Raw genomic sequence first — 17,724 nt, forward strand, 5'->3', positions numbered from 1 at the left:
GAGACTTTGGTGGGAGATGCAGCAAACCTTCTGGAAATAGCACTTATTGATGTTCCATGTTGGGGGACTTGGATTTTCACTTCATGACTCTGACCCTAGTCAAATGCAAAAAAGTGAAAAACAGTCGGAAAAGACGAGCATGGAAAAAAATGTCAGCGGCCTGTTTTGAAGGTTGTGTCGTTGTTGCCACTCCAGCACACTTGGTGTTAATTTTATTAACACCAAAGCAGCTAAACCTTTGGCACTTTTACCCAAGTAAAATATATGGCGTGTGCCCTCCATGTGTGTTGCAGATTGACTTGACTTGGTATCTCAGACTTGTACAGAAAGGCAAGCAGAGCTGACAAACCAGTTTGCTTCACTAGATTCAGGTGACAAACAAATCAAACTAAATTCCATTTCAGGATTTTGCCTGTTTTTCACATGTGAATTGTGGCTTTCCTGCATCTTGTTGCTCTCACCCTCAACATCTTTATCTTTCTACCCTTCCTAGCTGAAGGAGTTTTAGAGTTTTTTTATTTGAAGTGACTATAAACATTTACAGGCAGTTTCCCTGACACTGAATAACCCAATTGCTCAAAGCAAAAAAGGAAGAATTCAGTGAAGATCTTCACTAAAAACAGTTTCTAGTCTAAGACAGTTAGACAGCTGGGAAGCCAAGCCTTGAAATGTGCAGCATAGAGGGAAAATATTACTAGAATTACAAATTTTATTCTGCAGAATTAGGTCCACTGTTATGATCTGTATATTTTTTTCCCCCCTTGACTGCTAGATCCGTGTGTGTGTTGTACTTTTCTCTTATTTACTTTCCTCACTGCAAGTCGTTGAAACTAATCATTGCTCTGGAATGAAACAAGAAAAGCAGTAAACAAGACCGTTAACAGCCATAAAAGGTCGTTTGCTTTGCCTCGGGCCAAAACAGGGTTAACATTTACACGCGTTGTTTTGAAATCATTACCTGTCTGCGGGCTGCGCACCTCGAGCTCAAATATTCAAACCGACCAACCAGAGGACACCTCTGGAAAACACAGAGGGCAGAGGAATGAAAGCGGATCGCTTAAGCCACGCCCGCTGACGCACTGCTGACCTGGAATCAGTTTCTTAATATTGCTGAAGGTAAGAAGAGCAGGTAGTTAAGCTCATCAGTGTCCAAGCACAATTACACCTCCAAGTGAAATCCCTCAGTGGTTTGAAAGGAGAGGATCTAATGTAATTCATCTGCTTTGTGTTCCCTCTCCAGCCATATTTTAAAAGTGACGAGCAGCTACAAAAGCCAATGAGGTGGAAGAGGACGTGTTGATTTACTGATCTATGTGTGCGTGCGTGAGAGAGGGACAGTTAGTGTGCTCACAGTCACAGCAGCTTGAGCATTCCTCTGTGATTATACCACCACTTTCCAACTTACATACTTGACTGATGTATTTCATAAATTGGATCCATTCTCTGGCTTTGCTGTCCCTCTTTTCATTTACACACACACACACACAGGCATATGCACAAAAGCACTCATTATTTTGCCTCACACTCGCTCTTTTTCTTTCTCTCCTCCCTCTGTCTTCCTCTTTTGAAGAAGTTTTCTTTGCACTTCCAAGTCAAACATCTGGGTCAGCTTATATCTAGTGGAACAAGACTTGCAGGATATTGTTGGCAGGATGTGTGAGCCAGAGCAGTTTACTCTGTGGGAATCCCCAATATACAGATACACACAGACATGCATAAACACACACACACAGACAAGCAGTACTCACAAAATGTCAGTGCTTACACTCAACCACAGCCTCACAGTTTGCTGATATTCAACTCGACTTCCAGCTGCCACACGTGTGTGACAAATTATAGATTTGTACTTCTGCATTGTAAGAGTCCGCTTATATTTTCAAGTACGTGACACTGCAAACACCACGCTTAATATTTGGTTAAATGCCACGTTTAATATTTTGAAAAGATTACAAAAGCAAAAGAGAGGGGACAAATCATAAATATTTTCAAGACTGAGTACAATCTGGTATAATCTGTAACTTATTCTGTGACTAAATATATGTTGTCAAGTTATTCACGTGCAAGACATTCTCAAACATCCCCAAACTCCCTGTCTTTCCCGTGCCTTACTAAACCTAAGTGACTGCTGAATCTGAGTTAGAAGAAGCTGAAATTAACCCTGTCGTGTATATAAAACTAGCCACTGCTCTGAGAACAGTGCAACTAGCTCCGGATAAGCTGTGGTATGAGAAACAGTTGCAGAAGGAAAAACACTACTCCTCCTGAATGCTCTGTGTTCTGTGAAACCATAAACTAAAGCGCTGGACCTCTTCCCTCGTGTGTAGCTGTAGTGTTTACATATTGCATAAGATTTAAAAAAAAGAGAAGCCATTGCACTTCTGTCCTCTATCTCCTCTGCTGATTTACAGTTCTTTTACGCCCTCTCCATCTCACTTTTCTCGCCCCCCCCCCCACCCCCCCTCCTTCTTTTGCAGTGTTTCAAGCTTTCTTCTGCGCTGACTCGCCGTCTTTGGGTTTGTCGTCTGTTTTGAACTCCAGGAAGAAGTCGTTGCAGGCGACTGTGAGGGCGCCCATCAGAATGATGAACTCGGTGAAGTCCACCTCCCCGTCGTTGTTGGCGTCCAAGTCGTTCATCACCTTCTCAACTGCTTCATTATCTTTGGAGCTCTGTCAGTGTGGAACAGAGAGAGAGACAGGCTTAAGAATGTGTTAGGTGTCATGCACGTGCATCTGTGGGCATATATAACTGCACAGGCTTGTTTGTTCTTGTGCGTCTGAGGAGATGAGCCAATATCTTTACTTGCATCATGCATATTTGTAAACTGTATTAGTGTGTTAGTGTGCAAACCACATAATTACCCCTAAATAACTCCCCAGCTCCTCTAGTAGCAGCTCCTTCAGTTCGCCCCGGCTCAGAGTGTACTTGTCGCCTTCCTTCCCCGAATACTTGTGGAAGGTCTTTATGAGCATCTGCATGGCACTCTCCAGGTTGGAACTGGGCTCCTTGGACATGCTGGAAGGGGGATTCAAGTAAAGAGGTCAGACTCTGCCACATAATGCCCGCTCCAGCCCTAGCTGCATGTGCGGTCACATAGCAGTCAAGGGTGAAGCCACCTCCATAAGAGTGATAGTTGATGGATGGATAGATAGAAGGAAGCAAAGCAAAGCAGAGAGGTTTTTCCCTATTTCTAAGCATTGGGTTTAATAATGCTCTGCATGCATTGCAGAGTCTACTAAGGTCACTGTATGTGTGTGTGTGCAACCTTAGTAGGTTTTACGTTTCAGAGATGTGGATGAAAAGATGCAGGACAGCTTTGGGAAAGCTTTTTTTTGAACAATCTTACACACATTGTGTCCGGCATCGTGGAGCTTCTTGTGCTGGACTCGTGGAGAGACTGTGCACACACAGACACAGATAAGTCACTGTCAATGAAGCATGAGTGTGAAGGGTTTTCCAAAAACACAAACCCCAAAAACAACAACAACAACAACAACAACAACAAAAAAAGCACACGCTTCATTGTTCTTTGATCCTTGGGTTATCGGTGTTGTAAGCTGAATTGGTAATGCATGTACCAATTAACTCCACGGCATCAGCAATGAATGGTTTCGATGTAAACCACATCTCTCTATATGCTGATCGTGTAACAAGTCTTATCATTCAAATGGAAACCACAAGTGAAACATAACACTTGCCTGGTAACGACATTTAGAAACTAAGGGGGCAAGTAACCTGAGTTGCCAGCATATACACTAACTAGTGCATACAGATGAGGGACTTCAATTCCACTCTTGCCAAGATGCATTCAGCTTTTGGCCCAAAGTTTAAAGTTCAGGGACCTATTAACTGGAAAACAGTGTGCAGAGCTGTGCTGATGCTAATCCTTACCACACGTAACACCAAAGGGCACAATCAGTCTGCCATGCTCCCCTGTGCATGATTTATTAATTATCATCTCTGACATAAGGAGACAGGGATGTTAATGTCAGTCACCGGTTATTGCCTCTCGTCATGCTGCAGAGCATTGTACCAGAGAGGTCAGAGCTGCAGGCAGCACAGACAAAAGATGAGGCCAGTGGACACCAAAGCTGACTCACTGGGAAATCTATAGGGGTCACTGTCTCACTGACTGGCACAATACAAAAGGAAGCCATGGAGATGGAAATGCTATCAGTGACACAGTGAGTATAGTAATAATGCATATGTATGAAGTTATCTTAACGATGAAGCAATATCCGTATCGAGTGATGCATGGCGTTAAATATCTTGAGTTTAAAAAAAAGAAGATAATCAGCTTAATGGAACAAGACATGCTGAGACTAAAAGATTTTGTATGTCCAGTATGTTCAGTATATTATCTTTCCTACCAGTGCTCTGCTGCTCTGCCACAAATCCCTACTGGCTTCGCTTGTTTCCATATTTCACTGATGTGCAAATTTCCTGTCATGCTCCTCTCAAAGCTTGCACATCAGTGGAAAGCCAGCAGTGCTTTGTCCAGACAAAAAAAATCACCAACTGACTCACGCAGTTTGTTTTCCAAGTCTGCTGCTGAGTGCCCACTATCCGTTCTGCACTAACGGCATTTGAGTATTTACTTCGGCTGTGCAGCTGCTAAAACACTTTACAAAGAAACTTTCATCGGATACAGAGGAGAAAGTCCAAAATCCAAGCTATCCGTCTTACCTGAGTACTGATGGAGGGCCTCTTTTGTCTTTGAAGAGGTGCAGGGGACAGAGCCAAGGCGGAGATGGATGAGGAGAGAGTTTGCCAGTGGCTTAAATATCACCTGTACCTCTCCCTCCTCCTCCTTAAACCCCCCCCCCCCCCACCCAACCCCCAACTCCTTCACCCACTTACGTATACTACTTCAGTTTCCTTTACATCTATCTCTCTCTGCGCAGGTGTTCAGCTCCCCTCCTTTCTTCATCACATATGCATACAGTCATGAAAAGGAATTTATGTAAAAACAGCCTCAGATGAACAGCGTGTGATATATTACACTGTAATATATTTAAGACTAAATCAAAATGCAGAGGCAGTGTGTAAAAAATTAAGTACACCCTATGATTCATTAGCTTATATAACCTGCCTTTAGCAGCAATAACTTGAAGCACTCGTTTTCTTTATAACTTTATCAGAGGAATTTTTCGTCTTGTCAGCGTTGCTTCAGTTCATTGAGGTTTGCCAGCACTCATTTACACACGGCTCTTTTAAGGTCCTGCCACAACATTTCAATCAGTTTGAGGTTGGGACTTTGATCTGTCCATTGCAGAATCTTCATTCTTTTCTTTTCAGCCATTCTGTTATAGATTTGCTGCTGTGCTTGTTGAATGACCCAGTTTGGGTTAAGCTTTTGCCGTCAGACAGATGGCCTCACATTTCACTCTAGTGTTCATGTTCATGGTGAAATTAATGACTGCAAGTTGCCCAGGTCCTGCACCTGCCAAACAAGCCTAAATCATCACCCCTCCACCACCGTGCAGGAGAGTTGATATGAGGTGCGCTTCATGGCTAAACATCTCCATTTTGGTCTCGTCTGTCCAAGGCTGTTTCGGAAGCCTTGGGATTTGTTCAGATGCAATTTTGCAAATCTAAGCTCTGCTGCAATGTTCATTTTAAAAGTTTTTTCTTGGAACCTCTTCCAAAACACCACGCTTTTTTTTAGTCTTTTCTCATTTCTAACATTTAACATGCTAACTGAAACCTGTAGAGTCTCCAGTGCAGCTCTTGGGTGTTTTGCAGAGTCTCTAAGCGTTGCATGGTCTGTCCTTTGGGTGAATTTGCTGGGCTGCCCATTCCTGGAACAATTGACAACTGTCTTTCCACCTATCTTTCTCACAGTAGAATGATGGACAAAAACCTGTTTGGGAATGGCAAAGTACCGCCTTCTGAGATTGAAGGGCAGCAACAAATGCTTCTTTAAGATCATTGCTCATGTCTTTCCTGCCAACACTTTCCTTCTTAATTTCTTTGGAAGCAGTAAGGGTGTATTTAGTTTTTCTCACTGATTCTGCATTTTGGCTTAATTTCTTTTGAATAAATGATGAAACTGTGTAATCTGTCATGTGCTGCTTTTCATCTGAGGTTGTATCAGAATACTTTTACTGACCACTACCATTAAATGATAGAAAAAGGATAGATAGATTTTTAGCTCATGATACCCTTTAACTATTCAACAGAATTTCAGCTTCTTGTACTTTATGGATCTTCATCCAAATTGTGCTCAATCTCATGGCCACACTTGTGCAAAACACCCATGCAGTGATGTATTTACTTTCTTTACTTCACAGATTATGTTAACCTGTAAGTTGTGGTGCATCATCAGTCAGATGAGCTTCTACGTCACTGACTTTCAGGTATTTTACATCCTGATTTGTAAAAACCTTAACACCAACACCAGGATTTTTAATTGAACAATCTACAAAAACTTGTTATTGTCACAGTTTATTCAATGTTAGCCATTACACTTTACATAAAATTATCCAAAACGATACAGCGTTACATATGAAGTTAAAAAATCAGCATAATAAAGTTTACTGTACAGGTCAGTGGACCTGAATAAGTCCAACTGCTGTACTTGGCAGGACTGCATTAATGCACAGTGATAAAAGCCTGCACAGTTCCCTGGGAACGGCCCCGTAATCACAAACATTATGACTCACACGTTCGTACACTCGTACGTGTATCACTTTGGAGATTCTTAACGCATGCTATTATTTTCATCTTCTGTATCTCAGAATGAAAGAGATTCATTGTGTCGCAATGAAAACACGACGGCAAACAATCCCCACTGCAAATCTGCTGTGCTCAGTTCCAGCATGTTTTTAATCTACATGAGTTAAAGCTGGGTGGGGTTTGCACTAAGGGACAGAATAATAACACTGCCATTGCAAACAGTTTAAGCTCTCTGAAAGAGGCTGCAGCTCTCATAGGTCATCATCGCAGAGATTCAAATATTACCTTTGTTAGATGATGTGCAACCCAGGTATGCTCACTTCAAAAACACGGCATCTGCTGTTAGTGCAAGTTAAACAGGAAGCTGACTACAGCAATTTAAGAGATCATGGTTCTATTAGTCATAGGAAGTACCAGAATGTATTTGCAGTATAAAAATTATACGTATTTTATTAAAAGAAATCATAACGTAGTGTAAAAAGCCCCGATTGTTCAGTAAGTGTGTTAATAATAACTGCGGCGGGAAACGTAGCATACTGTGAGTATAAAGTCTGAGCAGAGTGTGTAAATGAGGTTATTTACAATGGGAGTGTCGCAGTGAGCCATGGCGGTCACATGACTCAAGGCTTATTTATCTTGCCCGTGTTGCTGTTGAGCGGTTTGCGGTGCCAGGTGCTCTAACAGTACATAAGGTACACATTTGGTCCGCTGCCCAAAATGTGTGTGCCTGAAGCACTTTGCAGCTGGTCTCACAGACCTGCAACACAGCAGGCCTGCAACACAAACCTTTTTGTTTTCATGGGTGCATTATTGATGATGAAACAATTTGCAAATCATTAAATTGTAATTAACAAATTGCATATAATGTGACAAAGAAGTACACTTTCAAGTTTATCTCCATAGTGGTCCAGATAAGAGTTATGTATAGGCTTAATAGTTAATTATAAAGAGGCCATGTAGAACTTAAATAATGGCCACAATAATGGTAATAAAATGGTAATACGTTTCCAAAAGCATGCAACATCTCATTATTAGCCTTTTGCAGAAGCTCACACATTGATGGCTCAGTATTCTTTTTTTCTTCTTCTTTTTTTTTTTTGCTTAAAAAAAAAAAAGGCACAACCTCTGACAATGATACCTTTGACACTACCACCTCATCTGATAGGCAGGTTCACTGGAGCCCGGGATTACTTTCATGTAATTGTTTGTGTCCCAGGGTGTGTTACCCATCAAATGCCTAATCCAGTAGTTTCCCAATGCCTAATGCCCAAGGATCCAGTTGCAGGTCAAACGGGGTCTTTAAACAGAATGAGAGTGTGACTGACAGACAAACACACAGGGATGAACAAACGGTGCCTAAACCAGCAAAAAAACAACAACCCCAAAACAAAACAAAACAAAACAAAACAAAGAAACAAAAAAAAAAACCCCACCCACGACGATGAACAACTATAAGGAAAGCCTCCAAAACAGATGTCAAGTCACTCCTCCTCTGTCCTGTGCTGCCAGTGATCACTCCTGATAATGAACCGCCCAACACCTAAGGGTTAAATAGGCAGGACTTGCTGTCTCAAATACACATAATACAGGCACTAATTTTTAAAAAGTGACACCTGTTAAGGCTGCTTGACTTCTTGGCTTTTAGTTATCATGTTCTTCTCTTCAACTTAGGTTACAAGAGCGTCTTTTCTGACCTGCCCCTCTAGTGACCAGCCCACTCATATGAGGCTCATCTGGGCTCCCCTTTGGCCACTTAATGGCCCTTTGGTGTGGATTCCAACCCTGAACCTTAATTATTTAGCCAAAGGTCACACCTGATCTTCCAGTTCCTAATTTATGGCAGACTAAAAGTGACGAGAATACGCTGCAGACACCAGATGAAGTTAACTTTTGCAGCACAGTGAGCCCGTGAAGCAGACTTGAAAGAGAAAGAAGAAGAAGAAGGAGGTTTAAAGGAGGCCAATACCACAGTTAAGACAAGCTGAAGTAATGCAAAGCATCAGCAAAACACTTCTGTTTATTGTCATGCTCAATCAGAAATATAGCACGAGAATGTTAGTAAAAATGTACTGTCAGATTTTCATGCACCTAATGCAGGAACACTTTGACACATTCAGAAATACACTTTAAAGAGTCGGAAGAGAGGAAAAAAAGCACCCTAGGGTCTGTATGGAAAATCAATTATAGTTAAAGAGGAAAACAGCTACCCTCTTTTAGCACTAAATAACAGATATGATCAATGTATTTTGTTCTAAAAAGGTGCGAACAACTTATTAAACAAAAAAGTTGTTGTAAAATGTTATTTCTTATCTTTAGGGATGCTGGCAGATGTTTCGTGTTGTTATTTTTAGCCAAATCAAAGCTATCTAATGTATAGGAATTTTTGGCTATTAATCTCAAAAGCATATTTCCTAAAATGTCAAACTATTCCTTTAAGATGTAATTTACTTCTGTTTTATCAAGGACCCAAAGGACTGCATGGCACAACTGTGCAGGAAGCACAGGTTTGGGTTTAAGCTAAAGGTCTTGTTGGCAGTGGTGCGTTGGTCACGTGTGCAGCAAGGTTTTCACAGGGACACGGCATGCACGGGATAGCGTACGTCTGCATGCTATCATAGTATATTATCATAATGAGGTAAATGTGCTATATAGTGGGATGCACATGCTGTACATAAGAACATAGTGGTAACTAGTAGTACAAAGCAATAAACTGACAGTTATTATCTTATAAAAAGGAATATCTTGTTATTTTTTTAGAGCTGGTCTTGTAGTGTTTTAACTTTTCCCAATATTGCTTTATTTCAAAGTTCTGTGTTTGAAACATAAAAAAAAATCATTAGTGGCTTTTCGATTTGTTTTAACATTGATAAGGCTGTGCTTTGTGTAGTGTTTTGAATGTGTGTAGTGTGATTTCTTTTCTTTTTTTGTTGTGAAGGATGAATTGTCCCCTATGAGGTCGCCTCCTCTGTCTTCTTTTCCACATCTTCCTTCACAGCAGCGGGGAGCTTGTCTGCAGTTTCCCCCACCTTTACCGTTTCCTCCACGTTTTCCTCCGCTTTTACAGCCGCTTCTCCTGCTTTTGCAGCTGTGGCAGACACAGCTGCTTCCTTTGCTGCCTCCGGCTGCGTCTGCCCCTCTGCCTTTGCTTCTACCTTTACTTCTGCCTTTGCGTCTGCATTTGCTTCTACCTTCACTTCAGCACTTGCTGCTGGCTTTGCCTCTTCGTTCGCCTCGGGCTTCGCTTCCTCGTTCGCGTTGGGCTTCTGAGCGTCCTTGTTGGGGACGCTTTGTGCCACTTGTGCAGATGCAGAATTCTGTGCAGGTTCCTCTTTGGCGAGCGAACGTTGCTCACTCAGCGAGCAGGCCACATAGCCGACTAGCTTCATGAACTCCTCAAAGCCAACCTTGCCATCTTGGTCGCTATCCAGCCCCTTACCCATGTTGTCTATCGCTTCTTTGCTGTCTGTGTCCTGAATAGTAGGCACATACAATCATGATGATTAGTAACTCTACCTCACCTCTTACTGGTCATATCACCGTACAAGATTAGTAAATGGCCCTCTATCAGTAGCTCCGTTTACATTATAATGTTGATCCGTGTCATTTCATCATACCGGATCACTTTTCCCATGTACTGGCTGTATATTACAGCAACATTTGTTCACAGTTAACATTTCAAAAATCTGGACAGGTTAAGGCTGGCCAGGGCTAACACAACACCATTGTCTGCTTTTGTGGAAGATGATTACATAATCCAAATATAAGCAACAATTCTGAGATTTCAACAAAGATTTCCTAACCGTGAGGATGTTTCCCAGCTGGGATGAGACAAGGTTTTGGAATTCTTTCTTCCCTAGACTCTCCCTTCCTTTGGACGACTTCAGGAAGACCTTCACCATGGTCTGAATGGCACTCTCCATGACTTCTCTCTCTCTACAAAAGGGAGAGATAAAAACAATGATCATAGATAGATAGATACTTAGATGGTAATAATCACTGTTGCGTGCTGTTTGAGGGAAGTTGCATGGAGACAGTGTGGTTCAAGTGTGTTGCAGTAACAGGCACATGCAGTGGAAAATGAAACAGAGGATCTCCTCATTTCCATGCGCGTCCTTTTGTTTCAGGTGTTGAGCCTTGAGTTCCAATAAGGGAGGGATGGTGACGTGAGATAAGTGGAGAGTCTGATTGAGAGACAAGCTGTAACACACAATGGAAGTTCTAATCTTTGATAGGTCATCTGATCTACTGAAGCTACCGAGGGGACTGGGCTTCAGATTACCTAAGGGATTACCTAGTCCCTGTTTGCGCTTCTCTCCCGCTCCCCCTCTCCCTCATTCTGTCTTGCTTTTGCTACCTTGCCAGCTGTACTTGCCTCTCTCTTACCTGCTACTGTCTCTTTCTTGTTTTCACTCTGTTACCCCCTTTCACGCTACCAAATGGGACAATTAGGCCTGCTGTGGATTATCACTCTTTCATTACACATCAGCAGCCAATTCCTATACATTAAAACCTTTGCAGATGTTTGGAGTCTGACAGAGAGACTATCAGGACCTTAGATCTTTACAAACTCGTTCATATAGTCTACAGGCATTTCCCCAAGTTTAACATGCCAATAGGTGACACATGTTCGCAGAAATTCCATTCATCGCTGCCTGCCACTTAAGACAGGAATTTACAGGCCAGTTCCGAGTTAGTCTGCCCCAACGCAGAGAGAAGATATGTTTAAGGCAAACATATTGCATGTCAACTTCAGAATTCAAATGTAGCAGCGCAAAGTACAAAACAGAAACAAACTGTTCTTTGTTTCAACAAGGAAGCTGTCATGCAGAAAATTAACATCATTAGTTACTAAAGTCTGTGCACTTTACAACACCCACCTGAAGTTTATGGTGCTAGTGTTAGTTTCAGCATATGTTAATTAGCAGCAGGCTTTGACACCATAGAGTGTTTTAAATCTAACACTTGCAGCTGACCTACTGCTCTGTATCTGTCTGACCTTGTTGTGCCACAACAGAGCGCACAATATAACCACACGTTTGCATGCAGGCGAGTGAGCACATCTCTGATCGTCAAAACAGCTGTCACTGAACAATAGTGGCCTAATAAAGTTACAAACAAGCGTGTGTGTGTGTGCGTAAGTATTTTCAAGGAAAGTTAGTTTCACCAGTTTTAAACTGCCCAGCTATGGATGAAGAAATCGACTGTTAATTTCTTGTTATGCTAAAACAAACAAACTCGGGCCTTTTAGGAACTTTAGGGGACTTCTTCCTCCGCTGGTGACACACCCTCCACAGCCTGAATGCACAAGAGCCTTAACTGCGTCCTACTCAAAATACATTTCTTCTATTTACAGCCTGACATTTCTTTCATTTCTCACATTCATTGTTCACCTACGACCTGCCGTAAGTCAGTATTGCTTGAATAGCTTCTAAAAGCGCGCACGATTTTAAACAAATATCCCACGTCAGAGCTTCACCTTGTTGGACTCGGGAGAGAAGGCACATTAATCCCCGCTATTTGCCTTAAAGGCCCCAAAACTACTGCGCAAATAATTAAATATGCAGGCCTACAACCAGAGGTTTCCCATTTCCCTCCAGAGCCCAGAGAGGATTGAGTATTGCGTTTCCAAACGGGCGAATGTGATACGGTAGGTGCGCAGAGTAATGACAATACTACCGCTAGTGTGGCATTAAATATTGAGAGAGGAACAAGTTAGGTTGTGGCTGTAAAATACAGCGCGCAGTCATTGTCTTTCTTCCAAGTTTGCAAATACAGAAAACTCAGACAATGTTGAATCCACATCGTCCACAAGCATGACGCTTTTTTCCAGGACTCATCCCAAATACCACAAGTAGACTAGTTTTAAATGTTTAAGCCAAAACAAATAAAATTATCACAAGTGACAGACACAGCTATACAAAACTCCACTCAGCAAGACAAACTGCCGCCTTCACGGGCCTCTCGATTAAAAGCATATTGTGCGCAAAGGTGTAAAAACCGGCACCAAAAATCGCTCAAAAATGCATTTTTACGCGCGACCCGGATGCCTGGTTGATGTGTCACGTTAAAGCCCAATACTGTCACTCAGAGTTACTTTAATTTTTTGTACCATTTGGCATTTGGCAAAATGGTCGGCATCTGCCTTAATCATATCAAATATATTTTCCAAGAAAAGGAGCTCATGCTTCAACCCCACACAGTTTGTAAAAGCTAAAATGTAAACGCACATGAAAGCAAAACAGCCACTAACTATAATGATTTACTTTTTTTTTTATGGAAGTGCAACGTGAACTCAAAACTTCGGTAGAGTCGAGTCATTGAAACCGTCCCGCAGTCAGACAGCGGCCAAATTTCATGGGATGGCTCTTGCGAGAGTTTATCGAAACGTGGCAAAAAAACCCGATGAGCAAATAAGCTGCATACACGGAGGAGATCACTAAAATAAGCCAAAAAATACCCCTTTAACTCACCGTTTACAGCCTGCGGGACAAGAGAAGTATACAAATGTGCGCAAATTTGAGTTTCTGCCCTCTTCTCCACCTTTCTACGCTGCTTTGCGCCCAGAGAACTTGCCAAACTAGTAGGACTGCAGAATCTCTTCCGTGATTTAGGGTTTTTTTTTTTCTGTCCTTAAAACTTTTCCCCCTTCACAAGTCAGAGGGCGTGTACCTGGAAGAGAGAGAGAGCGGAGAATTGGGAATGTGCAAGAGCGCGACCCCAACTTTCGTGAAAAGGGAGTGAAAGTGTATCAAAACACTTATACTCGGTTTTTATTGGAATTATCTTTGGCTCTCGAGCCAGCTGTTTCACGTCATGTGTGATTTGTTCAGTTTCACGCCAACTAGGCAGGCTTGTGGCTTGGAGCGGCTTCATCTGCTGGGACGAGGAGACAGGGCGGGTGGGATTACTTCATCTGCACACAGCTCAGGCGTTTCCCAAAGTATTTCACTCACTAAAAGTAAAGAAAAAGCATAGCGATACCCCAGAATCTTGCAAAATTTTGCGGGAGGATGTGTCTTAAGTAAAACAGACACACATCTGTACGTCTCCCAGATAGCAAGTAAACATTGAAACAATGAATAACACACAAATTGGCACAATTTTACGCACCCACTTTCTTTGACGGAAATAAAAATGTAATAAATAAATAAATACTTTTTAACTCTTTTAAACTAACAGAATAGGATAAAACTTATATTAGGCTGAAAATAATGGCCTGTCTCTTTTTCCTGCTGACACTTTGGAAATGTGAGGGTGAGGCGAAGGACTCTACTGAACATACTGCAGGAAAGCTAATGTGGGTGGCAAATATGGTTGAAGAGGTAAAGCAGTCTTTCCAGATCCCCGAAAGAGCTTTTGAGACTTTGAAATTTTGAATTTATGCCACAGATTATCTCTTACTAAATATCCCCCGCTCTGTGCTGATAAGTTCTAAAGAAGCCTTCACATTAATGCTATCTGGTAACGCTCTGGACTTCAAACCAAAGGGAGTTGGTCATACAGACAATTCATTTGTGTGTTCCAACTTCATTTTGTCTATCACTTTGGAGTTGATGACTCATTGCATCATTCCTCCCACACTGGCACCTCAATCTGTGTAACTTGGATACAAAGGTCACATTTATTAATCAGTTAAAGATCATTGTTCTCCAAATCAGTTAGCATAACCTCCTTGTGTCTCTCTGGCAAAATTAAAACAGGCCTATAGGCTATAAAACAGCTGGGGAGCTCGCCAACACACATAACTCTGTCTAGACATTGGAATTAATACAAAGTGACCGTAACACTAAGAACTGCCAGCTGAAGAGGCACATTGCAATTAAACTGCACAAGCAAAATATAATAGAATGATTTTGCAGACTACTGAGGCCACACTGATGGACAGCAAAGGCTAAGCTATGCTTTTACATCATCCCTGCTTAATGCTTGGACAAGCAGCTTTGTACAGGTATTATAAAGCACTATGCAACAAGATATTGTCTGGATGGTGTAGTTGTAATAGTGGTAATGCATACTGGATTACAGCCCCCTAAATCAGGGTTGTAATACAATGTGGGTGGCTGGACATCATATAATATAGTGAATGAATGACAGGAGGCAGTGCTGGTTGTTGTTGGTGGTTTAAGACAATCAAGCCTTTAATTCATAGTTTTCTGTATTCAACAAATGGTTAACTGAAGAGTGGCACCAGCAGGGTGACAAAAGAATTCAAACGGTCTTGAACTCAAAAGCATAAACTGAGACGATTGGCGTTGCACAATCAGCTCACTTTCAGTCTCGATTGACAGAAAGCGACGAGCTCTACTGACTGAAGCCTCCCTGCTTGCTCGCCAGTTTTCCGATCAGCTGCCAGAACTCGGAGAAAGTCAGCTCCCCGTCGTTGTTTTCATCCAGTGAGCCCATGAGCTGGTCGATGACAGCGGGATCACTGGCATTCTGCAGAGGGTGATCACAAAGTACAGTTCAGGATCAATACAATATAATGATCTCAGATGCAGTATCATCTACTTTGAAACACTGTCCTGCCACCTAATGGTTGAATGAAGTAACAAAAACACCCGAAAAGCATTTGTAGGCACACTCACAACGTTTCTTGATCATGGGGAAAACAGCTATGAAAAGAGCTCAAGCCCTGTAAGTTACTATGGCCATTGGGCTATAAAACACATTAAATTACTACATTATACATGCAGCAGAAGTGTTTTTCTTGATATTGTACAGTTTATAATTAATTTCATTCCACTTTCACACCGATACAATCCCAAATTACAAGATTACACTCCTTACAAGAATCAGCTGACCACGGTTTGATCAATTAATAATTTTGTTATAATCAAATAAATGTATTGACAATTTTTCAATTCCACTGTAAATACAAAATCAGACATTACCTTATGATGCAGATGGTGATTTTGTATAAAATGTTATTATCAGAATCAGAATCAGAGAAACACATTAAGTGAAGTTAAAAAAAAAAGAATTATGTCACATGATGTACAGTCACACGTTGCATGTAGAATTAAAATGCACAGTATTAGAATTTGATAGCAAAATTATAGTAATATATGTTACACACACAAGTGTTGAATTTTTACATGCAAAGTGTGTATCGTGTTGTATAGAGTACACGTGATACAACATGATGAGGGAGGATTTTTCTGATTGGCTGCCAAGGGCGTAATCTTAATATTTGTCCACAGTGCTCAGCATCTTTAAAAATGTCTGGTGCCAAAAACTGATTTGCTACTTAAATAACAGTGGAGATACAGCCCTACCAGTGGAACAACAAAGAGCGACACGGCTCCAAACGCTGGGGTGGTTGTGGTGGTTCAGGAGGTAGCGCGGGTCGTCTACCAATCGGAGCGTTGATGGTTCAATCTCTGGTTACTCCAGCTTGCATGTCGAAGTATCCTTCGGTAATATGTTAACCTCAATGCGTGCAGTGTGAATGTGTGTGCATGTGTGAATGTCATACAAGGTGCTTAAGTATAGAAAGGTGCATGTATGTTTGGGTGAATGCTCAGAGTAGAAAAAAATGTGCATTTGCCAAACAGATCAATGCCACAGTTACAGTTTCTTTAATATCTGTGTGTAGGCTGCTCAGGGACACAAATAACAAGGAAAAGAGGAAGAACAACTTAAGAGTCGCACCTTGACATAGTTGGGCAGCTGAGAAGCCACCAGGTGTTGGAACTCATCCTTACTCAGGGTGCTGGAGGATCCGTCTTTCCCAGCATATGTCTTGAACTGGGTGACAAGGGTTGAGATAGCAGCTTCCATGATGACCTGCGAAATAAACAAGTAGAGTGAATGTATTTCTCACACAAGAGCTTAAAAAAAGAAATGCAGTAGGAAAGAAAAAAGCATCCGTCTTACTTTCTGTGTCTGCAGTGCGGTGTGTCGCAATAAGTACCGAGAACCTTGTCCCTTGACTGTGACCATCACCTCTCCAAATATATACGCTTCATCTTCACGACTGATGCAAACATCAGCGGAAAATATTAAACCGTTCCCACTTCTCCCCCAGCCTGCCCTTATCTGCCTGATTCCACTTCTCTGGAGACAGATGTCAAAACAAAGCACACACACACACACACACACACACACACACACACACACACACACACACACACACACACACACACACACACACAGAGAACAGAAAACAGCCATTCTGCCCTACAAAGGGCAAAACTGTACTAACGATAGCACAAAACCCATTTCAGTTTGCAGAGCAAGGCATTTAGTGGTAGCATCAGGCCATTCTTATCAAGTGACCGAATCATGCATACCTAAGCAGTAATTAGTTTATACAAAACATGACTCAAATAATATGGTACAAACACACAGTGTCATGTGCGAGCCTTTCCAACTGCACTAAGCTGATTAAACTTCTGAAAAAAGATTAAAACAGCATTTAAACTTTAGACATTTTATCTTTTTCCCCCTCAGCATTTTACTTGTCTTTCACTTCCTCAGGATTGTCTCAATGTTTTATAGCTGAAAATCGGTCTGCGCTTTAATGACCCTTCCAGTCATCCTTTTCATTTAAATGAGATCACGTCTCCACGATGGACATGTAAAGAGGACCCAACTCGGAAGGAAGCACAAATGTACTGAAACATTTCTATAATGACTGGTATGTAGAATTTAAAGAATGGTAAGCTTTCACTGTGCGTGTCAGGTCTGCGACTGTCGTATCAGCGTGAGCAAAGTGCGTTCGTGCCTGTGAACGTGTAGCTGTTGAGTATTTTTTCTGGGTGTAAATGTTTCAGTTTGCAATCACAGCTGTGATGATAGATGCCTGTCGTGCCAACACTTTCACTTCACACTCAGAATGAGTCAGATATCGTGCACACACGGCATCTAAAGACTTCCAGTAAGCTGCGTATCTGGCGTTACGTTTTTCGGTACAATTTCAAAAATGCTCACAGGTCACACTGATACTGATACTTATCACTGTGACAAATACTAGGGATATAGGCAGCAATAGTTGTACACCGTATAGACATAAGCACTGTGCCACCAACAGGAGCTGTTCACCCATG

At 41.8% G+C, this 17,724-nt stretch overlaps 3 protein-coding genes across 6 annotated transcripts; all 3 read right to left on the bottom strand.

Annotated features, from left to right (window-relative positions):
* Positions 1-1,911: 1,911 nt before the first annotated feature.
* Positions 1,912-4,813, bottom strand: s100s (S100 calcium binding protein S). 3 transcript variants are annotated; one of them, XM_082520594.1, is made up of 4 exons: positions 4,685-4,813; positions 3,349-3,395; positions 2,860-3,013; positions 1,912-2,667 (listed from the first exon to the last, which is right to left on the bottom strand). In XM_082520594.1, the coding sequence occupies exons 2-4, from the start codon at positions 3,360-3,362 to the stop codon at positions 2,479-2,481; spliced, it is 357 nt and encodes a 118-aa protein (XP_082376720.1). In that variant the 5' UTR covers positions 3,363-3,395; positions 4,685-4,813; the 3' UTR covers positions 1,912-2,478. The 3 variants fall into 3 exon arrangements, with proteins under 3 accessions (XP_082376720.1, XP_082376721.1, XP_082376719.1); XM_082520595.1 differs by lacking the exon at positions 3,349-3,395; XM_082520593.1 differs by lacking the exon at positions 4,685-4,813 and having other exon boundaries at positions 3,349-4,674.
* A 1,616-nt stretch (positions 4,814-6,429) lies between these two features.
* s100u (S100 calcium binding protein U) lies at positions 6,430-13,353 on the bottom strand. Its single transcript, XM_082521842.1, has 3 exons — positions 13,147-13,353; positions 10,477-10,609; positions 6,430-10,146 (listed from the first exon to the last, which is right to left on the bottom strand). The coding sequence occupies exons 2-3, from the start codon at positions 10,594-10,596 to the stop codon at positions 9,625-9,627; spliced, it is 642 nt and encodes a 213-aa protein (XP_082377968.1). The 5' UTR covers positions 10,597-10,609; positions 13,147-13,353; the 3' UTR covers positions 6,430-9,624.
* A 1,427-nt stretch (positions 13,354-14,780) lies between these two features.
* On the bottom strand, positions 14,781-16,693 carry s100a11 (S100 calcium binding protein A11). 2 transcript variants are annotated; one of them, XM_082522670.1, is made up of 3 exons: positions 16,553-16,693; positions 16,328-16,465; positions 14,781-15,112 (listed from the first exon to the last, which is right to left on the bottom strand). In XM_082522670.1, the coding sequence occupies exons 1-3, from the start codon at positions 16,616-16,618 to the stop codon at positions 14,978-14,980; spliced, it is 339 nt and encodes a 112-aa protein (XP_082378796.1). In that variant the 5' UTR covers positions 16,619-16,693; the 3' UTR covers positions 14,781-14,977. The 2 variants fall into 2 exon arrangements, with proteins under 2 accessions (XP_082378796.1, XP_082378797.1); XM_082522671.1 differs by having other exon boundaries at positions 16,328-16,462; positions 16,553-16,688.
* Between the last annotated feature and the right edge of the window lie 1,031 nt (positions 16,694-17,724).

This window comes from Aulonocara stuartgranti, assembly GCF_965226115.1.
Source record: "Aulonocara stuartgranti genome assembly, chromosome: 22".
NCBI classification, from domain to species: domain Eukaryota; kingdom Metazoa; phylum Chordata; class Actinopteri; order Cichliformes; family Cichlidae; genus Aulonocara; species Aulonocara stuartgranti.